This window comes from Spermophilus citellus (genome assembly GCF_964194105.1).
Source record: "Spermophilus citellus genome assembly, chromosome: 8".
In the NCBI taxonomy this organism is placed as follows: domain Eukaryota; kingdom Metazoa; phylum Chordata; class Mammalia; order Rodentia; family Sciuridae; genus Spermophilus; species Spermophilus citellus.
In genome coordinates this window covers 40,982,689-41,005,729 of record NC_138189.1, presented here as the reverse complement: position 1 = coordinate 41,005,729, position 23,041 = coordinate 40,982,689, and the positions used below count along the sequence as shown (strand labels likewise).

Genomic DNA, 23,041 nt, shown 5'->3' with positions numbered 1-23,041 from the left:
TTGCTGGATGATATCTGGGTCTCAAGAGAGAGAAAGAATCAAGGACAAGCCTAAGATTTGGGGGCTGAAGGAAGGATGTAAAATAAGGACGATGTGGGAAGAGCTGGTTTGGCAGGGAGAGTTGGCGTGTGTGTGTTAGGTTGAAGGTGCCTGTTAGATGTCAAAGTGAAGATGTGCATGGGTGCCCTGATAAAAAGTCTGAAGTCCTAGGGAAGCCAGAGGCCCAGGGAGAAAGCATGGAACCCACATTCTGGATTCAGATCCCAGCTCCTCTCTGTGGACTTGGACTCGTTCTCCCTCTGGCTTCTGTATCCTCATCTGTAAAGTGAGGTGGTGCAACCGATGCCTCAGGATAGCTGGGTGGGGGTGGGAGGGTAGTCAAGGCCTCATTTGTGAAGCATGATGCAGACTACAAGATGGGACGTGAACAATGTTCGTCTCCTCTTGCAACCTCCTGCTGGGAGATTGTAGATGAAACCATGAACAATGCAATGGGTCAGGAAAGGCCCACATCAGCATGAGAAGGTGGGACCCAATCCTGCAAGCAGTGGGACACATTTCCATGGGAAGTCCACGAGTAAAAAGAAATGGTGTTGGTGTGGTTACAGGGGACTGGATGGTGGGAAATCGGGGACGTAGACCTGGGACAGGGAGGAGGTTCAGGAGGAGGTGGTGCAGGAGGACTAGGGCAAAGCCAGTGGTCCTGGAGAAGGAGTTGGGGGCTGAGCACACTAAGCCCACCCTCAGTCTCTGGGGTCACCAGCACCTGATGGAGACCTTCTCGGAGCCCCAGCCCTGAGGCTCCCGTAGCCTGTTTCCCAGTTGCCTTCCCAAGAACATGGAGCCACTACTCTCTCCCAGCACCATCTCCCATCAGAATCACTCATCCTGTTCTATGGAACAGCAAGAGCCTCACACTCGGCTCTTGGCAGGGAAACCGGCTTCTCTCCAGAGTGTCCTAATCCTGGTTCCCTTTGCCTGAGAGAAAGAACATGCACATCCACAAGGGGTGAATGTCTCCCTTTACAGTTAAATATTAGCTTCCGGCAAGCTGTTCGTTCTCTCAGGAGTGAAGCAGTTGAGACTTCAGCCTCTTTCTCCAAATGGATTGGAAATGGGGGTGGGGCAGGTAATGAAAGGGATGCCGCCCCTGGGGGCCATCTCACCTCTGCATGCACACACGCCTGTGCAGGCACACACACATCTCACCCACATACTTTACACGGGGGAAGAGAGGGAGATTGGGGGCAGAGGAGGAGGAGGGCAGTGTTGCTGCCTGAGGCACGAAAAGAGAAAAAAACCCAACCTACCCACCTGGCCATTTTTTCTTATCACCAAAGATTGGAATATGCCACCTCTTGAAATAGATCTCTCCTACATATGTGTTTTGTTTGGACCACACAGTGTTTTTTAAAATTTTTGAATGTGTGGCCAACATTTAAAAATCAAGAGATTTCACATTTTTAAAAAATGATTCTTGGCATGCAAATTGCTTGCTCAACAGCACGGGGCTGGCCTTCATAAGGCTACAATCAGCAAAGCTCTGTAGTAGCCACTGAGTCCTACTCCCAACAGCAGTCTTCATCATGGTCCCCACCCAGTCCTTCCTCCCTCCTGTCCTCAAAGCACAAGAGTTTGCAAGCCCAGGTTTAAAGGAAGGTCAGAGTGGGTGATTAATGAATTCCAAGAGAGGAGCAAACTGGTTGTTTATCTGGTATAAAAATGAAATGAGAAAGAAAGAATAAAAGTTAGATTGAGGGGAGGTTAGATAGTTTCCCTGACAACGATGATGAAGGTATTGAAGGTCACTTTCTTGTGGACAACTTTTGCTCTCCTGTCATAAGAGGATAAGTTCACCATAGCAAGTTGCCATTCCCTATAAACTGGCTACTGCTGCCCGGTTGGCCCAACTCTTAGGAGGACACTCTTCAGGACCTCTGTGAGTTGAGTCTGGAATCTGTCCTGCTTCATCTACAACTCACTTTTAACAGTGAATTCACAGACCAAGGAAATTTCTAGGAAAGGGGTTTGTTTTCTCCCCACAAAAGAAACAAAAATCGCGGCATAGCTAGGGTTAGCATTCTTCCAGATTTGCCTCTGCTTGCTTTGATAAAGGAGCGCAGGCCCCCCCTACTCCATTATCACCAAGACAACCAGTGTTCCGAATTGCTTGTTTTAATGGACGTTCAAACATCCAAAGTTTGTGGTTCAGTTGGAAAGTGGTTTTCTGTGTTCCTTGTGTTCATCCTTCAAGTTCAGAGCCATCACCACCTGAGAGCACTTAGCAAGCTCAGGATAACTGAAAGAGAGCATAAATCCTGCTTGCTTTGAACACAACCCAGGGCTCACAGTATGTTCCTGAACTGGCCAACGGTAATCAGCTCTTCTTCTCTCCTTCCCTCTTGTGTGCTTGTAAATCAAGAGGCCCCAGTATTAGTCACCACAAAAGAGATAATTAGTAAGTACAAAGCTGCTCCCTCCATCCATCACTCAATGCCTTAGATTCCAGCTTAGCCAAGAGGTTGGAGCAAGCTAACATTGCACAAGGATGAGTTACTTAAACAAGATTATTTTTTGTTTTCAAACAAAGCTTATGAGTCTGTTTCACTCTAAATTCTGCAGTCGTAAGAACAGCTGTGACCCAGGGCCAAAGGGAAGGTCCTTACTCATTGCATGAAGTTTGCCTTTCCTGGAACCCCAGGAATTTGAAATAGCAGTGCTGCTTTAATGGCATAGTCTTGGGGATTCCCGAACTTTTAGGAATGCTTCACCCATATTCACCAGTGATCAGGAAACAGAATAAGATGCCACTTTCTTTTACTGGGATATGCCATGTCCTTCCCCAAGAAAAGCTTGCTTGTGCCTTTGCCAACCTTTTGTGCAATTGGAAAATTAATTTCCTGCTCTGGCAGGGCATATGGTCAAGGGAAACTGTTGCCCCCCAAAAATAAAGGCTGTTTCCAGACCCACTAAGCAGTCTAGGAACTTCCTTCCTGTGCCTTGCTGACCAAATATTGCTGGCCTGCATAGAAGTGTTCCACTCATGTATTTATGACTTGGGAGCTGCTCAAATGCACACTGGCTTCTATTTTTTCCAATCACACAATGTTTCTTCCAGTTTTTGAATTTCCCATATCAACCACTTTGCTATTTTTAAGCAGAATATTTTCAAGCCAAAGTAGCTGGTCGGTATGATAAAATCTCACTGACTCTTGCAGGAGCTTGAACTCTTCCAAGGTGGGCGGTATAAGCAGTATGAACTGGGCCTAGTCCCAGCCTTTCTCTTCTTCTAGAAGATGAGGTTGTATAATCCTAGTTCCTTTCTATTAAGATTTAAAATCATGTTTCATCAAAGCTAAGATGCTGCTAATTCTAAGAAACATCATACTGAAAGTGCTTGAAAGAAAAATAAATTTTAGAAGTTCCACTGGTTAAAAGATCTTGAAGCATCTTTAAAGATGTTTGTTCCCATGGTGACTGGATTGTTCACAGCAAACTCTTGTGCTTTGAAATCCTTTAAGGCAGAATTGTCAACTTCTCCTTCCCTGTGTTGTGTTTCTTGATATGACATAGTTGATCCTTTTTGAAGATCTAAGTAACAAAATGTAACATCACCTTTCATCTCCTTGGAGGTGTGTTTCTAAGCAAATAAAGCATTTACTTATTCCTTTGCAAGAAAATGTGGGATTTCAGATCTACTAAGGATGAATATTTGCTTCATCAATATCCAACGTATACCCCTCTGCTCTGTTTCTGAGACTTTCTATATGTACGGTAGCTTTTCATTTCAGTGCTGATTCATAATGTAAGCTTTTCTAAGACACTTAAGTGGCAGTTAAACTCAGGGTTGTAGTGCCAAGAGTGAGGCCAATACAGCAGAAATGACAAGAAAGACACCTGTGATTGTGTGGCCACTCTCAGGCAATGACATCCATGTCGTGACTGCTCCTTGGCAACAAACAAATACCCGCATCAATCACACTTGTTACAATATGAAAAAATGAGCATTTAAAAATAGCTAAATAATGGAAAGGTCTACAATTCACATTTACTGTGTATCTAGCAAGGTAAACTCTTAATAAGACAGTATCAACAAAACTTTATGCCAAGAAGTAAGTGTAGATTTTTTAACCAGGTTAAAAAAAATTGCCCCACATCCCTCAGTTCAGTAAATTTAAGGGCAAGGATTCTGATCCAGACAATAGGGCCTTCTATCCTGCCAGTTCTATGGTTATAAGGGTAGTAGACATCATGCATGCAGATCAACTGTAGACCAACATTGGATTCTGTTCCTTTTCAAGATTTTTCTTCCAATGAAGCATCATTTCCCACAGGATCACAAAGGTCTTTTTAAAATAGCTCAATCAAATAGAGTTTTTTTTAATAATTAATTGATCAGAATAACTTCTAATTAGCATGTCTAATACATGCCAATGGCCACTTCTTAAAGGAACTCAGGGGAATGATTTCTGTTTTCACAACTATGGGAGCTGCCTACCCTCACCACAGTGCAATGAGATAGTTAAATCATCATCATTTCCCAACCAGAACCTTGCCTATGAGCTGAAATGGCTTGCCCAGTGACAACAGAAATGCAGTCATGGTGAAATAGGGGCCTAGATCAGCTCAAACCTTGGACTCCCAAGCATTGGGTATCATCTTCTCTTTCTAATTCTCCCTATTACATCAATGACTGGTCTTACACAGTTAGTTTGTTTGATTTTTTACATAAATGGATGGTGAAACAAATAGTTTTTTTACATACATTGTTTACACAAATGGATGAATAGAAGAAAATATGTTTTTGTTAAAAAATAAAATAAAAGCTATTTTATTCTCCTAAGAAAATGTTAGAGGGCTGGGATGTGGCTCAAGCGGTAGCGCGCTCGCCTGGCATGCGTGCGGCCCGGGTTCGATCCTCAGCACCACATACAAAGATGTTGTGTCCGCCAATAACCAAAAAATAAATATTAAAATTCTTTCTCTCTCTCTCTCACACTCTCTCTTTAAAAAAAAAAAAAAAAAAGAAAGAAAATGTTAGAAAATGTGATCATGAATGACATTTTCCAGTATATAACATCCCTGGTCCTGGCCTCTCTGAGCAATAAGGGAGGTCCTTGGAGACCAGCCCAGAGGCAGAAATGGAAGCCACCAAGCCTGCCCCTAGAGTATAGCAATACTGAGAAAACTCCTGTGGCTTTGTGGCAATGGTGCTTTGGTTTCCATGGACAGTTAAATATGGATTCTGGGAGGAGCTTTGTATTTATGTTCAATACTGTGGGAGCAAAACCCAAAAGAAAGGAGTGAGAGTATGACTAAGAGCTTTCATGGTCAAAATAGATATCAGCAAGAAGAAATTACCAAGTCCAAACAGGTAAAGATCACCATCCTCCAACCCTAGTCACGTAGACACCAGAATGTTCATAGGTTTGCATTCCAGCAACTGGGATAGAGGCTGCATTAGGAGAATACAATAAGAACCCTTTAATTGTTTTCTCAGGTGGTTAATCCATTTGGTGGCAATGTTGGTATATTGAGTACCTACGTGTGAAAAGGGAAGGGGGCATAGGGCCAGCCTATGTGTTTGAAGAGGCCTGACTGAATACCGGCTGCAGGGGGGACCCTTTTCTGACCTCCCCACTGGTCCTGTCTCAGCTGTAAAGGTGCCTCCCACTATGGCCTGACCAAAGACAGGAAGAGGCGCTCACAAGATGGCTGCCCAGATGGCTGCGCCAGCCTCACAGCAACAGCGCTCTCCCCAGAGGTCTCCGCGGCTGCCACCATCTCCTTAATGATGGACGAGCCTGGCCTAGACAACCCTGCCTACGTGTCAATGGCCGAGGATGGTCAGCCAGCCAACAGTCCCTTGGACTCTGGCCTGAGCAACCGAACTAGGGGTGAGTCAAATGGGTGGGTGTTGGGGAATGGGCTCTTGGCCTTCCTTGGGATTGCCCTCCACGGAATACTCACCGTGGAAAATTCTGGAAATGTTTTTGTAAGGGAAATGGTTCTGGTAGTTTTGGCAGCCACTCCGCGTCCAATTCTCCAAAGTGAAATGAAACCAGGAGTACCTCAGGTCATTAGAACTGTGTACTCTGACGTGGTGAAAGGGGGTGAAGGGAGACCAGATGATTTATCACTCCCCCAGTGCCAGGGCCTTCCCTGCCTGCTCCAGAAAAGTGCTGTTACATTCACTTTCTCCCAAGGGGGAAAGCTGATTTTAAAACAAGCCACATGTATTTCACTGTAGAAAATTTAGAAAGCAGAGGTAAGCAGATTCTACCTAGAGGTAATCCTACTACCTAGAGGTCACCACTGTTCAGGTTTTCATGTATTTTATCAGATGTGTCCATGAAAGATGATTTCTATTAACTACTGGTTCTATCACCTTGCTTTTCCTCAGCACGGCCCTTTGAGCGATCCACTATCCGAAGTAGATCTTTTAAAAAAATTAACCGAGCTTTGAGTGTTCTTCGGAGGACAAAGAGTGGGAGTGCAGTTGCCAATCAAACTGACCAGGGCAGGGAACATCCTGAAAATCCCACTGCCCCTAAAGGTAAGTGAAGTCCCCCAGGAGGGTGGACCTGGGCTAGGCTCCCAGGGTAATTCAGGGTGAGGACAACCTAGCCACCACCCACCTTCTCTTCCCAAGGTTATAAAATACTTTTTGCCTTGATCAATATCCTTCTCTTGTAAGTAACTGAAGTCAGAAATGAATGCTGTCCTTTTTTACAAATGAGGGAAATGTGTCAGATCCCTTGCCTTTAGAAGCTGGTTGAGGGCTGGGGCTGTAGCTCAGTGGTAGAGCACTTGCCTAGCACGGGTGAGGCACTGGGTTCGATTCTCAGCACCACAGAAAAACAAAGGAATAAAATAAAGGTGAAATTCTTTAAAAAAAAAAACAAAAAGGAGCTAGCTTAAAGCATCGAAGAATGATAATCATAGTTAATAAATGGAAAGCATTTAAAATAGTGCTGGCACAAAATAAATGACGTATTAATTTGTTCTCATTAAACTCTGTACAAGGTGTGGTTCTGAGTGTTTTGTGTGCGTCTCCTCAGTCCTCCACACAATGAAGAAGTTACTATTATTATCCCTGTTTTACAGGTGAAGGCAACTGAGGCACAGAGATGTTACGTAGCTTGTTCCAGCTTATCTTGCTGAACTTTGAATACAGCTCTAGAATCCATGCAAAGAAAGTCATTAGGTAGATAGTAGATCCTATGTGGTTTCGGCAATTTAAAGGGAGCTGAAGAAATACCGTATTACCCATTTCTTCTCATTTCATTTTAGAAGTTTCGAGTAGTAATAATAATAGCTTTTTAAATAAAAGATGAGTTCTTTCTGTGTTCCAGGTAGAGTTCTGAGCCATCAACAATGCTAAGGAACAAGGGTTATCATTCCCATTTTATAGATGAGGAAACTGAGTCACAGAGAGATTAGGCAACTAAGCCAGAGTCACCCAGGTGAAAAAAAGAAATGGTAGAACTACGATTTTAGCTCAGATTCTCTGGCTCCAGAAACTACTCCGATAACCACCAAGTTATTCTGCCCTTCATTCTTGGGGGTTGAAAGGTGGAGCCTAAACCACCATATTTATTATGCCCTCAGAAGGTTCTCGAGGAGGCACATTAAGCCCCTTCTTTCTTACTTACTTATGACCGCCTCTTACCCTGTGTGTGTTCTCTCCCTGTGTCTCTGTTTCTGTGTGTGTGTGTGTGTGTGTGTGTGTGCGCGTGTGTGTATTTGTGCGCATGCACTCTAACTACTCTGAGCCTCTTACGGTCTTGTACATACTTTACCTCTTTTCCTTACCCTACTGCTATTATTATGAAACCTCAAAATACCCATTCAAATTGCTTAGCTCAGTGCCACCGTACAATGAACTCACTGTAAACAATAATAATTGTCAAATACTTTGGTCCTCTGGGGAGTGTGCAATTTTGAATAAATTCTTTTCTTTCCAGACTAATGCAAGTTTGACAGTTCAGAAATGACTTTAATGCGTTGGAGTCACTAGGGTCTCGCTGGTGTGGCTCTAATTAACATCATTTATGAGTGTGACTGGGTCTGTCCTTTCAGACTATGAAAGCAGATGTCCTTGAGCGGTTTAGGTTTGGGAGTATGGTTTTTGTAACTCTGTTGGGAATGAGGTAGCAAGGGAGGGGACAGAGGGAGGGAGGATCCGCAGCTTTGATGATTATTTCCAAATCTTTCTTTACTCAAAATACTTTTTAAGAACTCGCCTTTCCCTTGTTCCTAGACATGTCCTGACAGTTGCTGTGGTGTAGCCCACCTAATGGAATCAGAGTAGCTGAAACACTGATTGAACTCAAACACCCAAGTACTGTTAGCACCAGAACCAACAGATTAAGACAGCTACTGGCTGCTTTATAGCAAAGCCAGTCATTTCCATTAAATTAAATCTGAGCAGAGTTTAAGGGCACACATTTACAATGTCTCAGACTTGCTCTGGCCACTAAATTACCTTGTTAACCATGCTCTGTAACACTTAGAAATAACTGTGATTTTTTTTTAATGTATGGTTCCTGGAGAGTTGGGTTTATTAGGAAAAATGGACTGAAGTCATAGATTTTGAAAATAGTCACAAAAAATGGATTATCTAGAATCAGGCCCGAAGTGTTCCAGTTTCCAGATGACAACATTAAAGGAGATTCTCAGGGTAAAGACAGCTGTGAGCAGCTGCAGGAGGCAGAAGCTCATCCCTCTGCACCCTATCTTCAGTCTCAGGCTACTCAGGGGAGCCACTCTTCCCGCCTGACCTGGTGGCTGGGTCCCATCACTTAATGGTTTCTCCTCCATACACTTCAATTCAAGCTGAAATGGAAAAGTGTGCCCCTGCTGGGTTATGGTTCCTTAGGACAAGTCCCTGTGGCTTCTTACCTGGCTGTGAATACCTGGTTCCAGGAAGCCTGATGGAGGCAGTCAGCAGTCAGCAGGGACACCAGGTTCAGACCTGGCTCTGAGGGTCACCTGACTGCAGCCCCCAGCTAGTTGGTTCACTTCCCCTTTCTGTTGGAACAAGCTAAGGAGCAGAAAAGGCCCTACAGCCACCATCTTAGATGCTTCTCTTTACCTGGTCATAGCAGGATGGGAAGGGGGAGGAAAGAGGGAACTATGAAAGGTTTCATGGGGAAATCAGATTCTTCAGCTAAAAAAAAAAAAAAAATTAAGTTTGGAAACACCAGCCTACATAATCATTAAATCTCCTTAGCTCTGAATCCAGTGATTGAGGCAGATCAGGGACGAACCTCCAGAAGCTAAGCTTTGGACTCTTCTTACTTATGAAACAGCTCTTGTGACTTTAACTATTGAAAGTAGCATCTGAAAGAGAGGGCTGATGATTTCCCCCAACCCTAAAGAGCAGGGTCTTGAGAGGAAAGAATCCTTAAAATGATCAAAGAAGGCAGAAGAGCAGGTTTGTTTTATTTTTGTCCTTAAATCAGCAGGTGCTGACACTGCAGTCCATTCTGTAAAAGATGTTCCTTCATTCGCTCATCCATTCCTGTTCACCCAGTAAATATCAGCAGAAGACTCTTGCATGCAGAGATCTGTACACAGAACCATGGAGAAGCCAGAAATCAGGCCCTCAAGGATTTTACTATCAAGTGGGCAATATAAGAAAGGGGCATGAATATCCGTAATAGAAGGTTGAATGCCATAAGAAATAGAGAGAAAGGCTTATAGGAAATGGCATGTTTAGAGAGAGCAAGGGAAAAAGGGATCAGGGTAGAGTGTAATTGGAAGGGATCATTTCATGCAGCCTTGTAGGAAAAGTTGGTTTTAGGCCCAGGATGAAAAGAATTCCAGCAGAGCAACTCACCCTGGCACCAAGGGAGCAAAAGTAGAAAACACACTTGAGAAACAATGAACAGTTTAATTTGGCAAGAAAAGCGGTTGGAAATGCCACTGGGTGGTTGTCTTAAATAAATACTATCTTTGCCCATTTCAGTCTTTCCAAGGCTGTATCACCTGATTCCAGATGGTGAAATTACCAGCATCAAAATCAATCGAGTGGATCCCAGCGAAAGCCTCTCCATCAGGCTTGTGGGAGGCAGCGAAACCCCACTGGTCCATATCATTATCCAACACATTTATCGTGATGGAGTGATTGCTAGAGATGGCCGGCTGTTGCCAGGAGACATCATCCTCAAGGTAGAGACTGTTGGCTGTGGTCTGTGACAAGGCCCTTCCTATAAAAACCCTTCAGAGCAGATGATGGATGGATGTGGATGGACGGTTGAATGGACGGATGGGTAGGTTGGTGGATGGATGGCCAGACAGATGGGTGGGTGGATGGATGGTTGGATGGATGGATGGACAGGTGGGTGGGTAGATGGGTGGATGGATGGTTGGTTGAATGGATGAGGAGAAAATAGCAAAATAAATGTGGACATTCATTTTCCATAGTTGTCATATGACTCTTCATATGAGATTTATCATAATTGAGAAAGTCTTTCATTCTCACTCTTTCCCCTTCCAGTTTATAAATATTTCTGTTTCTGTATTATTTTTCTCTGTCTCCTTCTCTCCTCTCTTTCTTCTCCCTGCTACTTTTTAATCTTCTTTCCCCTTCTCTACCTCTCTTTTTCCCCCTCCTTCTCCTTCAGCATTTAAGTAACATAAAACTGGAACATATATTTTCGTAAATTATTTTTAGAGCAGATTAATGGAACATTTTGTGTTTTATCTAATCACATCCAGATATTCTTCTAAAGTAAATTTCCTATGGTTTAATGGTTCTCCATGAAAATAAAAACAATCCCTCGGCTATTTTTACCAACTCAGAGACATTGCAGGGGAGACACATGGAGAAGTGAGTTGTCTTGGGTACGCTGTCCGCCAAGACTTGGGTGAGGAGAGGGACTTCAAGGAGGACTTTTCAGGAGAAAGGATAAAGTAAGAGCTGTTTATCAGACAGAAGTCAAATGTGTGCCAGAAGTGACTAGGGATCCCTCCCTGCTCGTATATTTCCTGATACTAAGATAACGGCTGCATCCCTCCCCTTCTAGGTTGCTAAGGGACAAGCTCTTGTCACACTGTGAGCTGTTTGTTTGGCAAACTAATTGGAAGAAGAGGAGAAATAATCTAAAGCAGTTATTGCAGAAATTCTGACATTCCCACTGGCCTCTGAGGTGGGAATCAACCTCAGGGGGCCGCCAGCCGTGCAATCTGCAGTGCTCTGCATGGCTTCCTCCCCAACCATGGAAACTCTGCTGCCTGGGAGGGTTGCATAAGAAAACATTTTGATTCTTGTGGTCTTCAGCTGGCACTTGCAGGCAAAAGGGCTGCCAGCACTCTTTGCAGGCAACCCTGACCTCTTGGCCTGGGTGTAATGGGGAAAGCAGGCCCCATACTCTGCTCACCTGTGCTTGGACAAAGGTGGCCTGTGTTTGCATGGGGAGCCCCTGCTCTTCTCTGGAGCCGTAGCAGAGAATGGGTGACTGTCCCTCAGGAAGGTTTTTCCGAAGCTCATTCCAGGGCGCCTCTAACAATTGGCTGCAAGTACAAGAAATCTTACCAAACTCGAGAAATTCAAGAAGGCTGTGGCTCCTTCATGGGCCCCCTCCTCAAGAACCGAGTGTAGGGCTCCTCTGAATTGTTTTCTTCCAGAGAGGTGCCTAATGCTGGGGGCTGCAGCCCCCAGGCAGGACCTGTGTAGCTGGCGTAATTAAAACCAGAAAGCCTGCTGCAGCAACAGCCCTGCATGCTGTTATGAGAGGCACAAATGGGAGGGCCAAGCTTAAGTAGGTGAGGTGAGCTAGCCTTTCAATAAGGGAGCCCAGAAACTTCCTTTCACGTTGGTGTGTTTGAAATTGTATAAGGACTTCTCCCCACCTTTTTGCTGGAGGGAAACACAGACAAGATGAGCACCTTAATACCTACACACACTATCACTTTCACTACCACACTCACATACTTGGAAACAGACTCATGGCACACCACTTAGACACTTGTCCGTCACACACTTATACATACACCCTCATGCACATATGCACAGTCTCTCACACACACACATGCACTATCACTTGTAACAATAATCACGCATATGCACACGTGCACACGTTCAGATTTATATATTCTCTCTTCCTCTCTCTCTCTCTCTCTCTCACACACACACACACATACAGAGAGAGAGAGAGAGAGAGAGAGAGAGAGAGAGAGAGAGAAATGGGAAAAAGAAGTTCCAGTATGGGTGACCCAGGGAGAATAATCCAATTGAAGAATTTTGAAAAGAAAATGTCAACTCAGCTTGGTTTGAACGGCCATTAATGTTATCGTTTGGGGCTGGCATAGAGTTCAATGGCAGAGCATGTGCTTAGCATGCATGAAAAAAATCACAAAAAAAGAATAAGAGTTTAGTTATGTATCATTTGGCAGAGCTGTATGGGAAGATTTTTTTTGTTTTGTCTTTTCCTACTTTTTCTTTCTTCCCTCCCCTCCTACCAGCTAAAAACTAAGTTTGGCAGGCAACAGAAATGAAGGTTGGAACTCTGTCAATAAATGGGCAGCCTGTGTGAGGACAAGTTTGCAGATAGAGGGTACCCATTCACAGAGGCCTGAAAGGTACCACGGGAAAACCGGGATGTTTGGAAAGAATAAGGGGAGAGCCTGGGAAGTCTCTAAGGGAGCAGCACCCTGGGTCTTCCGAGGTCCTGGATCTTTAACTTCTTTACTGTTTCAGGATCTCACCCAGGGCCCTACACAGGTGAGCCTGGGCCTCTGCGGAAGGGTGATGACAGGGGTGGTTGACTGCAGATGCTCCATTCCCCCAGGTCAACGGAATGGACATCAGCAACGTCCCCCACAACTACGCTCTGCGCCTCCTGCGACAGCCCTGCCAGGTCCTGCGGCTCACCGTACTGCGAGAGCAGAAGTTCCGAAGCAGGAGCAATGGACAGGTGTTGGATTCCTACGGACCTCGGGATGACAGTTTCCATGTGATTCTCAACAAAAGCACCCCCGAGGAGCAGCTGGGAATAAAACTGGTGCGCAAAGTGGACGAACCTGGGGTGTTCATCTTCAATGTGCTGGATGGGGGCGTGGCGGACCGACACGGCCAGCTGGAGGAGAACGACCGCGTGCTGGCCATCAATGGACATGACCTCCGATATGGCAGCCCAGAGAGCGCGGCTCATCTGATTCAGGTGGGTCACAGTCAGAACCCCCCAGCTTGAGCGGAACACTTGCCTCCCTTCAGGCAGTCTAAGTGGAAGGGCTAGGGTTGCCAAAGCTTCCACCCAGGTAAGAACCGTATGCAAGCAACTGATGTGCCTTGGGATCTAGTGCATTCCCTGTGCATTGTTCCAGATGCAACTGAACACATGCAGCTATGTGTTGCAACCTCACAAGGTTAAGGTCACTGAAGGTTAGCAGGGTCAAGTCATCTTTGTACCCAGTGTGTTAGATGCAGACCTAGGAGTCATTCACATACCTCTGGAAACCTCCAAGACAGCCTATTGTATTAACTCCCTCAAGAAAGAGTTAACAATAGCCTGACAGTGCACTAATACATTTTTCTGATCGGTGTGATTTCATTTAGATGAGTGTGCATCTTATTGACTGTGGTTGGATCATCATGGAATTTTCTTCCTTTTCTTTTTTGTAATTAAACTTTTTATTTTGAGATAATTCTGGATTAATTAAAAAAAACAATAATCCTGGGTTGTTGTAAAAGACAACACAGAGGAATCCCTTATCCACATTTCTCTTTTCAACAGTGTTAATATCTTGCAAAACCCTGGTACAGTATCACAACCAGGCTGTTGACACCGACATATCAAGATGCAGAATATTTCCATCCCCACAAAGATCCTTATGAAAGTGATCCTTTTATAGCCACATCTGCCTCCCTCCTACCCCGCCTCCTTCTCACCCTTGGCAACTGCTCATCTGTTCTCCATTTCTGTAATTTTAAATTTTAAATTTTTTATATATATCATACAGTATATAAGCTTTTGTGATTGACTTTTCTCACTCATTTGAATTTTCTGAAGATTCCTTCAGATAGTTGGGTATCTCAGTAATGTTGCCTGAGCTGACAGCTTTATTCTTAAAGGGACAGATATTCTTCCGAGCTCTTGTGTTCTAACCCATTCATTCCCTTCACTTATCAAATGTGTATTAAGTTTCCACTGCTAACCCGGCTCTGGGTTAGGTGCAGAGAACAGGCATGTGTTGCTCTCCCCAAGGAGCCCACTCTTTGACAGGGTGGACTTTCTCTTCACAACTGTCATATGGTGTGATAGTTCTGCAATGGAGAACTAAAGTCCGGCTGATGCAGATGCTGGAGAGATCTTTGCTGAGATGGGCCTACCTAGGAATTCTTTGTGGCAGAAGAAAGTCTTGAACTGGAGCTTTCAGGAATGAGCAGAAGTTCTCTAGGTGGATAAGCAGTGAGAATCATTCTAATGAGATACAACACAGAAGAACATTTCCATCAGGGTAATGGCTAATACCTGAAGCATAGTGGGTTCAAAATAGCAGCAAATACACAAGGAAGAAGTGGGAGGCAAGGACCAGGCCATGGAGCGTATTATGAGCCAGGCTAAGGCCAAGAATATCTCCAAAGCTTGGGCTGGGGATGTGGCTCAAGCAGTAGCGCGCTTGCCTGGCATGCATGCGGCCTGGGATCGATCCTCAGTACCACATACAAACAAAGATGTTGTGTCCGCCAAAAACTAAAAAATAAATATTAAAAATTCTCTTTCTCTCTCTCTCTCTCTCTCTCTCTCTCTCTCTCTCTCTCTCTCTAAAAATAAAAATATTTTTAAAAAAAGAATATCTCCAAAGCCATGGAATATCATTGGATGGCTCTAGGAAGGAAGGTGATGTGAATCTTCCAGAAAGATCTGTCCTCAGAGAGATAGACAGTCAGCAGCAGAATCTGAACCCTGCAGGGCTCAGAGCTGCCCTCAAGACTTGATTGATCATCAAGCACTCATGCTTCCCTCTCCCCTTGGCACCTACTCATGGACTTCTTCCAGGGGACAGCAACTCTGATCACAGTTGTTTGTGTGTTTATCCCTCTTCTTCAAGGAGAATTGAGCAGTACATTGTATATTTGCCAGTTGAAACCTGGGCAGCCAGGGGCAGAGGGTGCATGGGGACTTGCCCTATTCCCTCTGTTCATGAGGGCAGGAATCACACCTGGTGCCTGGGCCCTGAGCAGTGGCTCTTGGTGGGAGTCCCAGTTCCAAGGTAATGCTCAGCCCCCTGGGTGTTCATTTGCCCAAGAAGGCCTGAGCTCATACCCTGTGGAGGAGGTAGAGGAAAAAAGCAGGGTTACCAGAGGCATATCCTCTCCGGGTTTACACCAGAATTCAAATTACCTGGCCCCAACATCTCTGACCACCACACTTACTTAGCTACATATATACTTGGTATCTAAAGTAAATGTCTAGCTAGGTGCAGTGGCACACACCTGTAATCCCAGTGGCTAGGGAGGCTGAGGCAGGAGGATCAAGAGTTCAAAGTCAGCCTCAGCAAAAGCAAGGTGCTAAGCAACTCAATGAGACCCTGTCTCTAAATAAAATATAAAATAGGGCTGGGGATGTGGCTCAGTGGTTGAGTGTCCCTGAGTTCAATCCCCGGTACCCATAAATAAATAAATAAAGTTAATGTCTAAAGGCACTCAAAAATGTCCAAAACTGATCCCTTGACTTCTCCACACTCCACCCATGGCCAAACCTTCTCCCCTTTCTCCTTTCCAGTCTCCAGAAATGGCGCCATTTACCCAGTTACTTGGCCAAAAGGAGTCTTCATATACTTGAGCATCCTTCTCTCCCAGTTCGTTTCTCACCACCTCCGTGGCCTCCATCAGCCAGGCTGGCCCACTACAAGAGCCTCTTAACCAGCCTCCTTGCTTCCACACTCAATTGCAGAATGACTTCTTTGCAAAGCCACTCTCCTGCTCTCAGCCTTCTGGGCCTTCTCAAAATAATTGGGTTAAAATTACAAAACCTTGGCATGGTGGGCAGACACAGACATACTCTGGCCTTTCGTTCTCTCTCCAGATTCATTTCTCAAGCAAAGGGGAGAATTTCTGGTATTCTCCACTTAGTTTAACCATTTTTAGCTACATTGCCTTCTTCCCACTCTGCACATATTTCAAGAAGTTTTCCACCTCCGAGCCCAAGTTCTTGCTGTCCCTCTGCCTAGAAGAATCTTCTGTAGAAGATTCATGTCTATCAGACTTCCCCCATACCTCATTTAAGTCTCTCCTTCTCAGAGAGGCCTTCCCTGACAATCTCACTTAAAATAGAGTGCCCGTCACAGAGTCCATCATCTCATCTATTTTTCTTTCCTACCAGCTGTTTTATGATTACCTGCCAGTCTAGGGTGGCATAATATGGTGGAATATTGTATCCCAAGCACTTAGCCCAGTGCCTGGCAAGAGCAGGCACTCTAATAAGCATTTACTTAAGGTTTGAAAATTTTGTTGAATTTGAAAAATGGAGTCAAATTATAAATCTGTAAATGTATGTAAGATATATTTTACACATTAATTCCACCTCAAGGGACTTGTTTTTAAACCATTTTACCAGAGAACAAGAAGTGCATCTACTTTTACATGCTATTTGTCCCCAAGACATAATCTCTCCTTGGATTTGTTCACATTATTGTTTGAGAAGCATCTGTGTACCCAGAGATGTGCAATATAGTGACAAACCAGACTGACACAGTTCCTGGCCTTATAGCCCTTGGAATGTACCCGTTCTTGACTCTGATCTCAAGTAGAAGTCAGCATGAGATGTGTGGTCTAGTCTGCATAAGCCAGTAGGTGAAAACACAAAATAGACCAAAAGAGTCTGTTTTATTTTTCCCATCAAGGAACTCCATTCTTAGCATTATTTTTTCTCTCCCAAAAGGAGAACTTTTAGGAGATCATCAAGGTTTCTTTCACGTTACATTGTTAGCGCCCTCTGCAGGTCAATTAAGGGAACTCACATTTTGAACATGATCTGTTGCCAACTGTACTTCGCAATAGGCAAAGGAAAAGCTCTTACTCATGTTATTTGGAAAAATCTTGATTGCATGTGGCAATCTACTTTTGTAGATTAATAACAGAAGAGCAAAAAAATTCCCTGAGAAAGTTAATTTATGAAATAAAATCTTGCCTAACAGTGGGAATTCCTAAAAGATTCTTTTGCTTACTAAACAAAGCCAATGTGCTTTATAAGCAGGAAAAGTTTTTCTTAAAAAAAAAAAAAAAAAAAAACTAGGGCAAAGCTAGTTGGAAAAGAAATGAAGAAAAAACAGAATGCTGGTAAAACTCAGCCAAGCAATCTCTTGCTGTTTCTAAAGAATGAATTTTATTTATGTGTTACTTGTAACACACACCAGGCTGGGGGGATTAAACTAAATGCCCTTCAAAGGTTGAGACTCAGATTTCCACCCATTCCTTGGCTCTGCAGCCCTCGTATGTCTACTCCATGAATCACATTTGCCTTACAGAGAAATTCCCAGACAACATGTCCCCTTGACCATGTTCTCTTCCACAGTACCCCACATTCTGCTTTTTTTCTGCATTACTTCAGGGAAGAGTTATTACAGAGAGACCACAACTGTTTTAAATCTGACCAACTTTACATATGTTGAGCCCTGACCTCAGCTTATTCAGCAGCAGCCTGGGTTAACCAGACCCTAGTGTTAGACAGATGGTCAGGCCCCACTGAGAAGAAAAACCTTAAAGAGACAGAAACATCCAACACAGAGCAGTTGACTTCGTGAGTACAAGTTGATTTTTCACTGTTGTTAATTTCTCAAGTGTTTTGAGCACTCTCATTGGACTAACTGTATATCAGAGACAGTGTTTTGGAAACTGTTTGATGTCATACCAAAATAATAGAACAAATAAATAATGGAATAAAGCATTGAGACACAAGGAAGAACAGAAGTCTCAACATCCCACACCTAGGAGGTCAGCATGCATCCACCCCGTTTGCATGAGTCTTTTATTCGGAGAGGTATGCCTATTTTGAGATGCTTTCATTTCTTGGCAATTCTAGATTCGTGTGTACATATTTATTTAGAAAGCAAATATAATTCATGTATATAATTAATAAAGAAAGAAGGTAACTGTGAATTTTAAACTTGAGCATCCCTCTTGTGGCTTTTGTCTTTTGACAACCCCAGACTTGATGTAGACACTGAAAAAAATTCTTAACCATTAGTAGAGGTGATAAAACGAGGGGTTTTCATGAATACTGACATGTGCTTTTGTTCTTCAGAAGAGTTAATATTTAAATGGAAAGTTATTTTATTAAAGAAAAACTGACACCCAGGCACTTCAGACTTTTAAAAAGAATACAACAGGGCTTTAGACAAAGCCAGAGGCAAGTAATACCTTATCATATTACCTAGGTTTATTCTAAATCCATGAGTTCTGCTACATACCTGGAAATAAAAAAAGAAAAGAAAAGGCAAAACTTTTGCGGTAATTTAAACATTCAAGTCCTGTGGAGCCAGTAAGAATCACCAGTGAAATAAGACCTGATAGGTCTGTGTGTGACTTCTACATATCAGCCAAGCTAATATGGAATCCAATCCCTACTAAAATTGTCTTCCCATGGTACTATAGTAAATTTAATACACATAGACTAAACTATACATAGATTCTTAAAGCTCCTTTAGCTGAATTCTCAAGGTCCAAATGATTTTTATATACAGCTCCAAATTCCATGTGTTTTTTGAGAAATTGTGCCTTGGTAAGTTGTACAGCTTTCCAACCTAGAGTTTTATAAATGCAAATCTTAGGCATAGCTATACACTGAACGTTAAGGAACCTGGACATTTTACTACCCTTTCTCCAATACACACATTCTCCACATGCATATTTTTGTTTTGCTTTTTACAAGACTAGGGATTGAACCCAGGGGCACTCTACCACTGAGCTGCATCCATAACCCTTTTAAAATTGTTTTTATTTTGAGACAAGTTCTCCCTAAGTTGTCCAGGCTAGCTTCAAACTTATGATCTTCCTGCCTCAGCCTCCTGCATAGCTGGGATTATAGGTGTGCACCACTGCCTACTGGCCACATGCACTTTCTCTTTTTTTAAACCATGGAACAGAGTTGATCCTGCAAGTAACCTCTAGACACTTTAAGAGAAATGGTGTTTAAGGCAGAGGAATAGGTTCACTCTCTGGACTCAACAATCAGCACATTCAGCAACGCAGGAACTAAATGCTTATTTTGAGTTTGGAACTGACATCCATATGACCCTGCCTAAATCACCATCTGTATTATCATCATCATTAATTTCTTTATACCTCAAAGATGTGTGTTTCTGGGAATAGGGGGTGAGCTACGGTACAGTGGAAAAAATAAACCAAATTGCTATCCTAATTTTCTCTTGCTACCCTGGCCAAATCCAAAAATCTTTTCCCCACTTTTTCCTCAAACCTCCTTAATTTCCTTTCTCTTCATCCAAACTCTAATTGCTTTTCATTCACTGAAAGAGATGCCACCTCTGTAGCCATTCATGAATTCCCTTTATAATGTGCCAGGCCCTGTGCTAGATGCTAAAATTTTCAATGCTAAACAAATCCACACATACCAGATTTGGTTTCACCAAGCTCATTTTATAGGGAGCATCAACTTGCCATGTACCATTAGCTCATTCTCGAGTTATATTTCTGAAGTTTCCAATTCTTTGATCAATGGGAAGGATTCCTCCCACCCCAGAAGTTCTCTTGCTCCCTGGAGAGAAGGGTAAGGGCCAGGACCTTGTTCCAATCCTTGTTGTGTAGTATGTAGTATGTGATTCAGTCAGTAGGAGTGACTGAACTCTGTTGTTTTTCTAGCTTATCATTTGGGTCTGATGCTTCCAGTTGTCTATATTGTCATGTAAGGCCATCCACGGTTTCAGAGGTAGGCCGAGCTGCTAGAATGTGTTGTGTGGTGCAGTCCTGTCTGTTATCTTTTAATTAATCAATAATGATCAAGACAGGAATCTATGGAGTTCTTGGTCCAATGAAACATATAGACAATCCTCTATGCAAGGTGGGAGTTCCGTCAATGAGGTCCTCTGTGCATCTGGCCCATCAGCCAAAAAAACCTTGCTATACTGGTCAAAGTAGAACTCAGCCTCTGGGCCCGGTTCTAAACACCCCACGTCCACCCAACTTTATAATTAGAGTCCAGAGTTCACCAGACTTTTGAGATGATTTGAAAAAAAATTAAATATTGCAGGAAGTAGAAAGAACTGACCCGGAAAGTAGAAGAACTAAGAAAGAGCGATGAGAGCCATCTTAAAGTAGGATTGTCACTTGGAAATTGATTTGGGGTTATCCTGTAGGGCCTAACCAATGGCAAGGGAGAGAATGACAAATTTAAGGTTAACCTAAAGGTAAATTTTCTAATTAGTGCTGTCTAAAATGGGCACACAGTGAGCTTCCTGTCATCGGGGGGCATTGACTCATGAGCTAGGTCACAACTGGCAAGGGGGTTGTAGGGAAATTGAACCATGGGCTAAAGGGAAAATGTTGGATTAGATGATGTCTGACATCTCTTGCATATCTGTGACTTTCTAATTAAATATAATCAGTGCTCCCCCACTCCCCCTGGGCTCCGTGTGCACAGATGGATGAGCTGAGCACGGTTCTTGAACATTTGCTGGGAGGGAAGCTAAAAGGGGCAGCCATTCAGGATAGAAAGAACCAGCCCCACAAGCCTATGTTGACAATCAGTTGAGCCAGATGACCTCAGCCTGAGATTTTTAGAAAAGAAGCCATTGGGGAATGCAGAATAAATTTGGTTTTTTAAAAGATGATCATTAAAACTTCTGATATTAAGGGATGGAACATTAATAGAGACCAGCTCTCCAGGCAGCAGGCACTATAAGTCCCACCCCTGCCATCACTCGCCTGTATCAGGGAGCCCTGCAATTGGTGAGCCTCCTGTGGACCTAGACTGCACTCTACAGAGAACTGTATCCCTGTTCTTCCTACTCTAAGCAATACAATCCTGAGGCCCCATTATCAATTTGGAGTCTCCCTTTCAGGTTGTTTGCATAGAAAGATGCCCTGCAGCATGCTGGGGGAAGGGAGTGACTCTTAATTTGAAGTGTTTTTTTTTTAAGAAGGAAAGAGAGTTTATAAAGCTAATAGAAGACAATGAATGAAACAACATGAATTAGATACAGTTTAGTTAGCATTTTATTTCAGCATCAATAAAAAGAAAAAAGCACCAAAAGTACATCTAGCGTGTCTCCTGTCTTCCTTTCCACATGAATAGCAAAGCCCTTGGCCAGGTGAGAGGCGAACACCTCCATGTGCAGATGATCTATCAACTTTTTCTCTGCCTGAACTCATCGCTGGCCCTCTAGCCATTATTTATCATTAAAATAACAGGTCCACTGTACCCATCTTCCTGGTACGTATTATATAGGTATCAAATTAAGAATCAGTCTCCTGTCAGACATGGTGGCACACACCTGTAACCCCAGCAGCTCAGGAGACTGGGGCAGGAGGATCCCAAGTTCAAAGCCTCAGCAATTTATCAAGGCCCTAAGCAGCTCAGTGAGACCCTGTCTCTAAGTAAAATACAAAAAAGGGCTGGGGATGTGGCTCAGTGATTAAATGCCCTTGAGTTCAATCCCGGTACCAAAAAAAGAAAAAGAAGCATTCTCCTTCACCCTGTTCTGCTCCTGGCCCATCTTCTCACACCCACATCACATTCTCACTAGTGGGGGAGAAATAAAGAGTCTGGAGCCAGGCTGTTTCTCTACCCTAATCCAGCTTCTCCTGAGAGGTAAGAGCCAGGACACACACATTAGCCCATTTCCCACCTTCTATCTTCAAACACTACAAAAGAAAGTGCCTCAAATAGTCTCTCTGTGAGCAATTTACAAGGTGGCTGGTGAGAGCCACAGATCCAGCCTCACAGAGAATTTATTTCCAAGTAAGTTGATACCAGAGTTATTTATTGGAGCATTATTCCTGCCAACAACTTAATACCAGAGCCAGCCTTTGAAAACACAGTGAGAAATCTGTGTTCGAAAATGTGAATTGAATAGCTCTCGCAGGCTGCTCCTTGGCCACATCCATTTTGCCTGGCAAGCCGACCCCATGCGTACGTCTCCAGTGTTCTCAGTTCTTATGAGGTGCTTAGATCATGCCCTGCTCCTTGTCCAAGATGAACCTGGGACGGTTCGTGGGCCTAGAGACAAACCGGCTGCCGGGAGCTTGCGCCACAGTGGATTTCCCCGAAGATAAGAGCAGATTCAGGCTCAGTGACTGAAGTTTGGACCTGACTGTTTGCTGCTGCTTATCTTTTAGTGATTTTTGCTTCAGAGAGTTCCCAAAGATAACCTTATTAGGATGACAGAGGCTTACAGGCCAAAGAAAGAGACACAGCTATTATTCCAAGGATCGACAGTTGGCTATTACCATAGTTCTGCAGGTCAGCATCTTCATGATTATTTCCTAGGCTTGTTATTTTTGCTCTCTTCTGACACAGGCTTTCTATGTGATGAGAAACACCAGGCAATGCAAGATGGGCAGGCAAACAAAGGGAGGGCACAGAGGCAAGGACTAGGCAGGCCAGGAGATGGCTGGGCCGGGTGAAGAAGAGCCAGCTGAGGACTTAAACTTATTTTTTGGACCCCATTCTTAGTAGGATTTTTTTTTCTTTCCTGCCTTTCTTCTTTTCTCTCCTCTCTCTTCTCTCTCTTTCCTTCTTTCTACTGGGTATTGGACCCAGGGATGCTTAACCACTGAGCCACATCTCCAGCCCTTTTTTATATTTTATTTAGAGACAGGGTCTCACTAAGTTGCTTAGGGCCTCATTAAGTTGCTGAGGCTGGCTTTGAACTCATGATTCTCCTGCCTCAGTCTCCTGAGCCACTGGGATTACAGGCATGCACCACTGCCCATTATTATTATTATTATTATTATTATTATTATTATTATTATTATTATTATTTGAGACAGGGTCTTTTTAAGTTGCTTAGAGCCTTGCTAAGTTGCTGAGACTGGCCTTGAACATGTGACCTTCCTGCCTCAGCCTCCTGAGTC

At 43.6% G+C, this 23,041-nt stretch overlaps 1 protein-coding gene across 7 annotated transcripts in view; it reads left to right on the top strand.

Annotated features, from left to right (window-relative positions):
• LNX1 (ligand of numb-protein X 1) overlaps nt 1-23,041 on the top strand; it is a 188,639-nt gene that overhangs the window by 137,781 nt on the left and 27,817 nt on the right. For all 7 annotated transcript variants that reach the window (XM_081303326.1, XM_081303324.1, XM_081303327.1 and 4 more), the window contains 4 exons: nt 5,656-5,897; nt 6,404-6,556; nt 9,974-10,176; nt 12,798-13,169. In XM_081303326.1, coding sequence (XP_081159452.1) covers nt 5,656-5,897; nt 6,404-6,556; nt 9,974-10,176; nt 12,798-13,169 — 970 coding nt within the window. The remainder of the gene's footprint in view (nt 1-5,655; nt 5,898-6,403; nt 6,557-9,973; nt 10,177-12,797; nt 13,170-23,041) is intronic.